The 11,140-nt window shown below is 46.1% G+C and overlaps 1 protein-coding gene across 4 annotated transcripts in view; it reads right to left on the bottom strand.

Moving 5' to 3' along the window:
* Positions 1–480: 480 nt before the first annotated feature.
* Positions 481–11,140, bottom strand: part of LOC144092458 (ATP-binding cassette sub-family C member 12-like) — a 13,836-nt gene continuing 3,176 nt past the window's right edge. For all 4 annotated transcript variants that reach the window (XM_077625290.1, XM_077625276.1, XM_077625282.1 and 1 more), the window contains 26 exons: positions 10,626–10,773; positions 9,766–10,002; positions 9,370–9,543; positions 9,137–9,284; positions 8,237–8,385; positions 8,063–8,170; positions 7,323–7,610; positions 7,122–7,246; positions 6,981–7,053; positions 6,692–6,895; positions 6,313–6,447; positions 6,154–6,241; positions 5,707–5,760; positions 5,501–5,614; positions 5,303–5,406; positions 4,366–4,554; positions 4,045–4,271; positions 3,604–3,741; positions 2,952–3,141; positions 2,794–2,883; positions 2,528–2,717; positions 2,282–2,441; positions 2,134–2,212; positions 1,134–1,247; positions 900–1,064; positions 481–828 (listed from right to left, as the gene is read on the bottom strand). In XM_077625290.1, coding sequence (XP_077481416.1) covers positions 724–828; positions 900–1,064; positions 1,134–1,247; positions 2,134–2,212; positions 2,282–2,441; positions 2,528–2,717; positions 2,794–2,883; positions 2,952–3,141; positions 3,604–3,741; positions 4,045–4,271; positions 4,366–4,554; positions 5,303–5,406; positions 5,501–5,614; positions 5,707–5,760; positions 6,154–6,241; positions 6,313–6,447; positions 6,692–6,895; positions 6,981–7,053; positions 7,122–7,246; positions 7,323–7,610; positions 8,063–8,170; positions 8,237–8,385; positions 9,137–9,284; positions 9,370–9,543; positions 9,766–10,002; positions 10,626–10,773 — 3,796 coding nt within the window. In that variant the 3' untranslated portion in view covers positions 481–723. The remainder of the gene's footprint in view (positions 829–899; positions 1,065–1,133; positions 1,248–2,133; positions 2,213–2,281; positions 2,442–2,527; positions 2,718–2,793; positions 2,884–2,951; positions 3,142–3,603; positions 3,742–4,044; positions 4,272–4,365; positions 4,555–5,302; positions 5,407–5,500; positions 5,615–5,706; positions 5,761–6,153; positions 6,242–6,312; positions 6,448–6,691; positions 6,896–6,980; positions 7,054–7,121; positions 7,247–7,322; positions 7,611–8,062; positions 8,171–8,236; positions 8,386–9,136; positions 9,285–9,369; positions 9,544–9,765; positions 10,003–10,625; positions 10,774–11,140) is intronic.

Genomic DNA, 11,140 nt, shown 5'->3' on the forward strand with positions numbered 1-11,140 from the left:
TATTACTACTATTATTACATTATTGCTACTATTATCACTACTATTATTACTACTATTATTATTACTATTATTACTACTATTACTACTATTACTACTATTATTACTATTATTACCATTATTATTATTATTATTATTATATTATTAAACGCTGTTTCCAGCTGGATTTGACCAAATTTGAGAGCATTTGAGCCGTTTGGCGAATGGACGTACATGGACGTTTTTTTGGCCTCCATCGCGACATCATCGCGACATTTTACCGAGAAATTCACTTCCCTGGGCCTCGGTTCGAATGTCCCAAGAGCTCCAGTATTTGTATTTAATCATTAAATGCTGTTTTCGGGTGTGATTTGACCCGATTGCTGTCATTTTACGGCTCGGTTCTGCTACATCTGCCCGCCCAAGAGTGCTTATTCCCGGGCTGCCATGCCCACCCAAGAGTGCTTATTCCCGGGTTGCCATTGACGGCAGACTAATAAATTGAGAGTGATGAGCGGCTAAGGGGAATGAATCATTGATTTTTTACTATCATTTGGACAACGCCGGCGCCGGGCCGGATTAAAAATGTATTCGGCCGAATGAACGTTCGGCGAAACGTCCATTCGGCGACCTGTCCGTCTGTCAAACGTCCGTCAGCGTAACGTCTTTCGGCGAATCATCCGAGTACCCATGAGGAGTGCAAAAGTGTGAAAGATCAAATATAAGAATACAATTGATATTTCACACTCACTGTGGCTCCCGAGCGTTCACGGTGTTTGCGGCCGACAAGAGCGAGGAAAACAGCGAATCGGACCTCCTCGCCAACACGTCCGGACGGCCCAGCTCTGCCACCTGCGGGCCGGGAGTAACGTTTCGGAGTTACGTGACGGTTCCCGACACGGAAACGGTTTGTGGCGCCTCACTTTTCCGTCGTCCATGACCAGAATGCGGTCGGCGTGCATGACTGTGTTGATACGGTGGGCAATGGTCAGCACGGTGCAGTCCTTGAAGGCGTCTCGGATGGTGGTCTGGATCAGGGCGTCGGTCTCGGAATCGATGGACCCCGTGGCCTCGTCCAAAACAATGATCTGGGGGAGAGAAAAGGGTTTTCCTTTTGACGTCGCCAACGTCCAAAAACCATGTGCTTGCGTCCCAACCTTGGAGTTTCGCAGCAGCGCCCTCGCCAGGCATATCAGCTGCCGTTCGCCGACTGAGAAGTTCTCTCGATTCTCAAACACCGGTGCCTGAAGCTGACCCTCCAGTTTGGAGATCTGTACACACAAAGTCCTGTTCGTCAAACTGTAAATCCACTATTTCATTTCACGTTTAAAAAATGCGATATAACCCCATATTACAATTCTCACGTCGACCCAAAATCCATCGGAAACGGTCTTCGCGCGTGTGTTTTATGTGGGAATAAACAACAGGCCACAGGTGTCAAAGTGGCGGCCCGGGGGCCAAATCTAGCCCGCTGCATCATTTTGTGCGGCCCGAGAAAGTAAATCATGAGTGCCGACTTTCTGTTTGAAGATCAAATTCAAATGATGATAGATGTACATTATATTTCCGGATTTTCCCCTTTTTAATATCAATCATTGCAATTTTTAATGAAATTTTTTCTTTTGTGTTTTTAGTTCAAAAAGCATTTTGTAAAATCTAAAAATAAATAATATAAATATTTTCCTTAACCAGTTTAATATTGAACATAATTCAAAAATATATATTTTTTCCTTTTGAAATGAAAAACATGATTAAAATAAATGTTCCATGACTATCAAATAAACATTGTTTTAGATCTATCAAAACGGACTATTTAGGGCTTTCGATCCAGTTCTTTTAATTTAATAAAAATAATAATCTAAATATTAGAATCTTAAATGGTCCGGCCCACATGAAATGGCGTTGACGTTAATGCGGCCCGCGAACCAACCCGAGTTTGACACCCTTGCAATAGGCGGTTGCACTTCCACTCCAGTCCACTAGTTGGCCTTACGTGTCAAATTTCGTAACCTGAAACTTTCATACCTGGAGGCATTTATAAGTAGAGCTATGTCCATTTGGATGTTCTAAAGCGATTTATAGTACAAATATTCCCCTAATTGTGATTAAATCCTGAATGGCATCGATAGTTTGGAGTCAATCCACAGTCCTACTCACCGAGTCCTTGACATAAGTTCTCTCCAGAGCTGCCCAGATTTCCTCGTCGCTGTAGCTGTTCAAGGGGTCCAGGTTGGATCTGTGGACATGGACAAAGGTGGTCGTCAGCCGACGGAGGTCCGCCACCCAACCGCGACCGCTGGGTTACCTGACGGTGCCGCTGAACAGCATGGGATCCTGCGGGATGAGGGACAGTTTGCTACGCAGATCTCGCAGACCGATGGTCGAGATGTCCACCCCGTCGATGAGGATGCTTCCCTCAGCGGCTTCCACCAGCCGGAAGAGCGCCGTCCCCAAGGAGGACTTACCTGAACGGAGACAGAGTCATTCGCTATTGGCCGCAAACTGACGGCGACCGAGGAAGTCTCGAGGGCTGCTTTCTAAAAACCCTCACCGGAACCCGTCCTTCCCACGATGCCCAGCTTCTCGCCGGCTCGGATGAGGAAAGTCAGCCCGTCCAGGACAACCGGCGTGTTCTCCCGGTACCTCATCTTGTAGCGCCAGAAGAGGATGTTGCCGGTCGCGGGCCAGTTTTCGGGAACGTGGGCGTCTTCCACGTGTCTGGCCGCTTCCGGTTTACAGCCCTGATCAGAAGAATCTTGGATTTTAGAACGAACGCCATCACGCGGAGGTCCGACGGCTACGGGTTCTGTGAGCGACCGTGATGTACTCCTGGAGCCTCTCCACCGAGTTGAACCTGGCCTCCACCTCCATGGCTTGCGTCACCACGTACTGCAGGATCCCCGTCAGCTGCACGTGGCTACGTTAGCGTCGGAAAGCCACAAAGTCGCGCCACTTTGAAACATTTTAAAAACTACCTGAATGGTGTAGGACAGAGCCAGGCCTTTCAAGGATGGACTGATGTCCTCGTTGCTACTCAGAACCACAAAGAGGGACACGCACAAGGTCAAGGCGGCCGCCATGAAGTCGAGCCTGAAGGCCAGCCAACGAGAGCCGGCGCAGAAGAGCTGGTAGTGGTTGGAGTTGATGTCGTTCAGGGACTTGAACCTACCGCAAAACCAAGGATCGACACCATGAGTCAAATGGGATTGAGAGCCTTTGACTCTGTAAGTACAGTACCAACGAGCTAAAAAGTGCCTGCCAGGGGGGCCGGATGGGAACCACAAGCGGGCCACTTCCACCCACGGGCCGCATGTTTGACACCCCTGCTCTAAACACTCTAAATCACAGGTGTCAAAGTGGCGGGCCGGGGGCCAAATCTGGCCCGCCGCATCATTTTGTGCGGCCCGAGAAAGTCAATCAATGTTTTTGACGTCAACCTGCACAAGGGACTAAAGATGGGAATTAGCCTCAGGCTATAATCTTACATATAGACATGTATATGTTCATTAATATGTATTGTTGATGTTTTATGACGCTGACTACTTAGATTTTAGATGTATTTATTATTTATCTGTTTGTTTGTTTGCTTGTTTTTGTGTCAGTTGGCGGTGGTAAATGTGGTCTCACAGCTTGATGTGGCTGTCTTGCAAGTTGTAGGCGTTGATGGTGCTGGGGCCCTGCAGGGTGGACGTGGTGAGGGAGATGCAGGGAGAGCGGCTGATGTTCTCCATCCTCTTCATCAAGCGGATGCTTCTTTGGAACATGCTACAGGTAAAAAACAAAACAAAAAAACCTACTGTAATTTCTCACGTATCCGCGTTTTATCTGTTTATCTTTTCTCTATTTTGAAATTAATGACCGAATCAACCACATTCTTTTGCCCTATGGCGTTCCGTCCTTGTCTTTTCAGTTTCGTGCATATCAAATCTAATTTGTGCGCATATAAGCCATACCCTTGATTCAGTCATCATTTTTTTGAGAGACAAATACGGCATACGGCGTATGCGCGAGAAAATACGGCATTCTTAACTCCCACGAATGGGCCAAACCCGAGTGGAAGTAACTTACAAGAGCATGAGGGTGAACAAAAGCCCCAAGATGAGCACGGCGACCAGCATGGGCGGGAAAACGGCCGAGATGATGACCACGGTGCAGGTCACCAGCAGGGTGAGTTGCAGGAAGGGGTCCATGTGCATTGGGAGAACGCTATCCAGCTCCTCCTGGTCTTTGGACAAGCGGTTGAGAATGCGGCCCGTGGGCGTGGTGTCGAAGAAACTCATGGGACTGGCGATGATCTGGCAGGAGAACAAAAAAAATTAATTAATCCGTTCGGGTTATCTACGTGGAGACGAAAGGGACGGATGGAAAAGAAAAAAAAAAGCCACGTACCTTCTCCACCAAGGCGTCATGGAAGCGGCAGGCGGCGTTCAGGGTGACGTTAGTGTAGAAGAAGCATTTGACCACGGCCAGGACCACCATGACCACCACCGTCAGGCCGTAGATCAGTTGGTAAAAGTGCAGGTCTGGGTTCTTGGAAATGTCGCCCGGGTCTGACGTGGTCCCGTTGCTCCAACGGACCTAGCCAATGTTATCGTCAGCGTTAGCCACAGATTGATTCCTTTTCTCGAGGGGGGTGCTGGAGCCTATTCGGGATAACTACGGGCTAGAGAAGGAGGACGGCCTGAATGGACGGCCAGCCAATCACGAGGCACGAGGAGACCATTTAGCCTAGCAAAGATCTTTTTTGGGATGCGGGAGGAAACCGGGGAAAAACCCACGCAATCTGCAAATTCCAAACAGTGCGGACCGACCTGGGATCGAACCCACGACCCCAGAACTGTGAACCGCTCACGCTAACAAATATCGAGATTAATTGGGATCGAATCAAATGGCGATATTTATAGTATGGCAAATTTTATATCATTTATGAATATAAGGAGACATAGGACAATCATATTTAGGGGGAATTTAGAATGGTCAATTAGCTTAGCATGCATGTTTTTGGGATGTGGGGGGGAAAGCGCAGTGCCCGGAGAAAACCCACACCAGCCCGGGGAAATCCTGCAAACTCCACACAGTAAGGAGCCACTTGAGATCGAACCCTCGACCCCAGAACTGTGAGGCCGACGCGCGAACCACTAGGTCACAGTGATGTACAGAATTTTTTGAAGTCCATTTTTTTGTAAAACCGATCTCATCTTCCCCATTTCAGCTCTAATTCGGATCGTCTCGGTCACTTGGTCACTTTTTTGAATCGCCTAATAAGGCGAATTGCAACCATTAATAAGGGGAGCAATTGATTGACAGATATGTTTTGTGTCCTCACCCCACTGCCTTGGCCCAGCCAATAGCTGAGCCACCAGTTGGACAAAGCCGTGGAGCCGATCATCAAGAGCATGTTCAGGAGGAGGAGGAAGGTGATGAAGTAACCTGAAGAAATGGACCACAGACAAACTCACATCTTATGTTTTTTTTGCGTTTGCGTTTGCGTTTGCGTTTGCGTTTGCGTTTGGGAGTTTCCAACCTCCGGCCGCCTTGCAGTACTGCGCGTAAGTCCTCCAGGAGACGGCGCTCTCGGTGTACGTCTCCTCGCTGACCAGCTGCTCGCCACCCTTTACTTCTGTGATGTTCTCAGATACTAGATTAGAATAGAATGGTGGCATCGTCATTCAAAGCAGATTAGGGAGAGGAATTTGTTTTTGGAGGATCTCACGATAACAATAAACTCACTTTGTTGGCCGCTTGTTCCTCCTCCCACTTCTTCGTCATCGGTGACCTCGTAAGCTGTGGAAAAGAAACAAAATAATCAGTACTGTACGGCTGTAAAAAAAATGTCAAAATGCTACCAAAAGTAGTTTTGCCTATTTGCAGTTACGAAAGTTACAAAATCCCCCAAAAGTAAATGCATTTCCTTATACTTTATTTTATTTCGGTGAAGGGCACAGTATGCCTGTTATTCATTTGAAGTCAATGAAATCAATATTTTTCTTAGAATTTTCTCTCTGTGTGTGTTTCTCCCATTTTGGGACACTTTGACCCATTTTAAAGGGTTTAGTTGGTAGTTGTTTGAGGACCGTGGAACGAATGAAAGAATTTACATACGTCGATGTGAATGAAGAATCTGGATTGATTTTGTTAGACAATGAAAAAATGTTGTGGTGCTTGGATTGCGCTAACCTGGGTTGATGACCCTGCGGCTTGCCCGTTCTCGCCGCTCAGCCTCCATTTCCTTCTCAGACGGCGCCACCTCTTCTTTTTTCTCCAACTGCACACGAGAGCGAGTGATCAGCGCTTCTACGTTGCCATTATTTTGCCCCCAACGGAATCCGGTCTGACCTTGGCTTGCTCCGCCTTGTAGCCTTTGATGAGCTGAGCGTAACGTCCGTCCGCTCCGATCAGCGCCCGGTGGTTCCCCGACTCCAGAACCTGGCCGTTCTCCAGCAGCAGGATGTTGTCGCAGAATTCCAGATACTGGCGGAAGGGCAAGGAAGAGTTTTAAAGCCAAACCAGAATGATCACGGACCGTGCATTCCGTACCAATCGGACTACGGTGTTCACTCGCCTTTTTGCGGTTTTCCATTTTCTCGATGAATACGCTAATTACCGTCACAATAGTATCGCAAAAACACCACGAGCAATGATTTTTCTGAAGATTTTCCCTTCAAAGTAACACATTTGTACTCCCTATTAAAATAAAAAATAGGATTACAGCTACCTGAAGCTGGTGCGTGACCAGGATGATGGACTTTCCCCGCAGCCGGCGCTTGATGCACTCCTCGAAAATGTGCTTCCCCACGTGGGCGTCCAGTGCCGAAAGCGGGTCGTCCAATAGGAAGATCTCCCTGTTGGAATAGACGGCCCGGGCCAAGCTGATCCTCTGCTTCTGACCGCCGGACAGATTCAGGCCACGTTCGCCGATCTGACCACGCCCAAGACACAAACGCGGTCAGGAAAACTCAACGGCGAGGCGAGCGGTCGCGACGCCGCGTGGGAACCGTTCCCACCTCCGTTTGGTCGGCGTGGGGCAGTATTCTCAGGTCGGCTCGGAGACTGCAAGCATCCAAAACGTTTTCGTACCTGCGCGAAGAAACGTGGGGATGATGCATTCAGGGTAAGCCATGTTTTTCGTGATGTGTATGACTCACTTGTCCCGGTCCATCGGGTTCCCCAACAAGATGTTTTCTTGAACAGTGCCGTGAAAGATCCAGGCCTGCTGGGAAACGTACGCGAAGGTCCCGTCCGCCGTGACGGAGCCTTGGAGGAGGTGCATCTATAAGACAGGGGTGGCAAAGTTTGATTGGCGGGTCTCACACTCTGATGGTGGGTGGGTGGGCGGGGCAACTCACTTGCTCTAAAAGGCTGGAAATGAGCGAAGTCTTCCCACTGCCGACATTTCCGCAGACGCCCAGCAATTGGCCCTTGGGCAGCGAGAAGGAAATATTCCGCAGGGTGGGCAAAAGGTTGGAATCTTCACCCCGAGACGGTTCATCGGCCTCGGTTCCGATTTCGGGGCTCTCATCGAGGTTCCGTTGGTTTGGCTTCTTCCAAGAAAGGGTGGCATTTTCCATCAGGATGGCAGAGGCTCCTTTCCTCTGCACCAAATATGGATCTGGATTCTGGATCAGCAATAGTTTCTGGAGAGGGGAGGAGGCGGCGTTACACGAGCGGCGGCAAACAATGGCGGGACGACTTTGAACAGGGGCTGGGTCGTTGAGATTCAATAATAATATTTAGATTTTTTGTAATAAATGGATTAAAAGAACTGGATTATTCTGAACTGAATATTCCGTTTTTTATAGATCTAAAACAATGATTTTAAAAAATATATATTTTAAGATTTTACAAAATGATTTTTGAACTAAAAACACAGAAAAAATGGATTAAAAAATGACAATTATTGATTTAAAAGGGGGGAAATCGGGAAATTGAATATACATCTATACTCTTCATTTGAATTTGATCCTAAAACAGAAAGTCGGCACTCATGATTGACTTTCTCGGGCCGCACAAAATGATGCGGCGGGCCAGATTTGGCAAAAAAAGGGCAAGCACCCCTGCTATGAGCTCCGCCCCTCAGGTTGCTTACCTTCAGACGCGTGATGGACACGATGGCCTCGGCCAGAGCCTTGACGGACATCGGCAAGAGACCCAGGCAGAAGCGCATGGCGTTGAAGATGGCCATGGTGGTAAAAGCCTGGCGTTGAAACGGAATATTATTATTCTTATTATTTCCATTATCTTCCATCATTGGGTAACTCACGACAGTGGTGTCCAGTTTCCAGCCTAACAAGGTGTGCAGCGTGAAGGTGAGCACGGTGGCCAAGGCGGGGACGATGCTGGTGATGTCCATGTTGGCGTCCTGGATGTAACTGGCCGTGCGCAGGTGTCCTTTCTCCTTTCGCCTCAACTCTGGTGGAAGAAATTGTTCAAATTGTCATGTCACAAATTACATTGAAAGCTTTTATTATCATTGTACGTATAAGTAGAATGAGATTTAAAGCTTCACCAGAAAGTGCACAAATCACAACAACAAATAATCCATACATCATCAATAAATGCAGGCCTACCTCTACTTACTTACAAAATTAATTGCTTCCAGAAGCTTTTTTGGCAACTTGGATCTTGTTTTTGTATGTTGGGATAGTAGTCAACATCATAAATAAGTTGTAGTCTAACAAAAAGGACTTTTGGTTTGAATCAATCCAAATGTTTTTAAGAGCATTTAAAAATGCCTACATGTAGATAGCAAACTATAAAAAAACTGTTTTACTCTAAATAATGAATTGGGAAAATGATCATAAAAAACACATTTGTATCCATATTTTATCCTAGAACATCAAGTTTTTTCATTTTTTTTAGTTAGTCATATGATGTGTTTTTCCCTCCTAACAATTGATACTAAAAAACACATTTGTATCCATATTTTACCCATTTACATTTGATCATTTTCAGTGTTTTAGTTCGTCGTGTGATGAGTAAAGAAAAGATTTCCATTTTTAAGCATAATTGTCATTTCATCCCCCTAAAAATCCCATAAACGTTCCTCTTTTAATTTCACCTTTTCACTCATAATGAAAGGTTGCTCCAAATATGACCGTTCATGAAAAGCTACAATGTTTCAATCTGAGTTTTTGCACCCCCCAAAAAAATACATTCCTACCGGCAATTTTCTCCTCAAAAGAATCTTCCCAGGCGTATATTTTGATGAGCTTGATACTGTTGAGCACTTCGTTCCAGGTGCGAACGCGACTGTCGGTCATCACGACGGCTTTTTGACGGAACTTGTTCATGAGACTGCCCAAGGTAAACTAAATGCCAGGGAAAACAAACAACACACCAAACGTCATCGTTAAAAATCAAATAAAATAAAAGTGAAGTGAGCGGTTTCCTGACCTGCAGAGGGATGACGATGAGATAGGTCCCCCCTCCCATCAGCGCCGTCACCCCCAGGATGTAGCAGGCGTAGAAGCTGCAGACGAAAAAGAGCACGGGGGCCGACAGCAGGAAGCTGCCGTAACGCACCGCCTCGAAAAGCTTGTCCCCGTCGTTGGTCAGGACGTTAATGATCTGGGAGGAACCAGATATATTTCTTATCATCACTTATATCCTTTCATTGCATTTGAAATAACATGCACCGTATTTTCTCGCATATAAGCTGTATTTGTCGCTCAAAAAATGATGACTGAATTGAGGGTACGGCTTATATGCCAGAAAATACAGTAGAAGGACACAAAAAAAATAGCATCTTCGACACGATGTTGTCATTTTGGGAAATTGGATGCGAGTTACCTCTCCCTCGGAGATGCCGCTAAGTACCCGCAGCGAGATGACCTTCTGGTAGGCCAGGGCGCTGAAGGCCCCCTTGAGGCGGGTGGCCGTGCGCAGGTTGAGCGCGCACACAAGCGACATGAAAAAGGCCTTGAAGAATTCGGAGGCGAATAGAGCAAAGCATAAGCCCACGCCCTGCAGTTGCGTCCACTTGGAAGGGTCTTCGACGTAGTTCAGGAGTAGGTGGACTAGAACGGCCTGGGGGAAAATGTCAAAAGTCAGAATTCAGACTTCAAAATTCACATTTCAGACTTGTGGACAAGAAGGACAATATTTTGAGGCGGCCATTGTAGTATATTAGTCTTGTCCACAAGTTTTATAGGCTAAAGGTTTAAAGAAGAAAAAAAATCAGAGATCCTTTAGCAGAAAAAAACTATTTTTGAATAGTCATGAATGAAAAAAAAAAATGGTATGTATTATAAATGATGAGTCATAAAATAAATAAATGAAGGGGTTATTTGAAAGATCGATCAAACTAATAACACAAAAAAATGCCAATTGAAAAAAACAACCAAAAGCATGCAAACAAAAAATATATCATTTCAAATAAAATACATGAAAGGAAGAAAAAAAAATCAATCATTTGAATTGTCATCATTCAAGGAAACATTACGGTGGAAAACATCTGTAATTAAAAAAATAATCATAAAAAAAAAATCGGAATGGATGAGGTAAGCTATACTGTAGTGACTACTGTTTATGTTATGCTACATTGCACTATGCTACGTGACGGCGATCATCTGGACCAATCATACCCAAAACCCAAACCTCTGAAACTCCATTAGACTTTTAACTCTTGAAAGAGGGAGGGGCCAACTCACCGGACCCAGAAAGGCAGCCGCCATGGTGAGGACTCCAGCAATCACTGAGAGGATAAGCCTTGTTCTTTGAAACCTCAGAATGGCTCCGACCAAAGAGGCCTTCTCCGGACCAGACTTTGCTACTTCCTCGTCCCAGAGTCTTTGAAGCCTGAGGGGTAACGTCAATGTCAAATGGATTCATCTTTGAATACATCAAACAATCATTTTGGGAATATTTGGAAGGGGAGACAAAAGCAAACAACTCTCCATAGGTTGCATCTGAAAGTCAGGGTGGAGGGGGGGCAAAATAGAGCCGGAAAGGTATTAAAATTGAAAACAAATTAGAATGAAGTTTAGTGTAAGGTTAGATTCAACTTATTTTTGAGTGTGCCTGCATCGTAACCCAAGTTCATTTCAATTTGTTTATGTTATGATACGAGCGTGTTGCCATGCAAAAACTCTCTCTCTCTCTCTCTCTCTCTCTCTCTCTCTCTCTCTCTCTCTCTCTCTCTCTCTCTCTCTCTCTCCCCTCCGCG

This window comes from Stigmatopora argus, chromosome 2, assembly GCF_051989625.1.
Source record: "Stigmatopora argus isolate UIUO_Sarg chromosome 2, RoL_Sarg_1.0, whole genome shotgun sequence".
Lineage (NCBI taxonomy): Eukaryota > Metazoa > Chordata > Actinopteri > Syngnathiformes > Syngnathidae > Stigmatopora > Stigmatopora argus.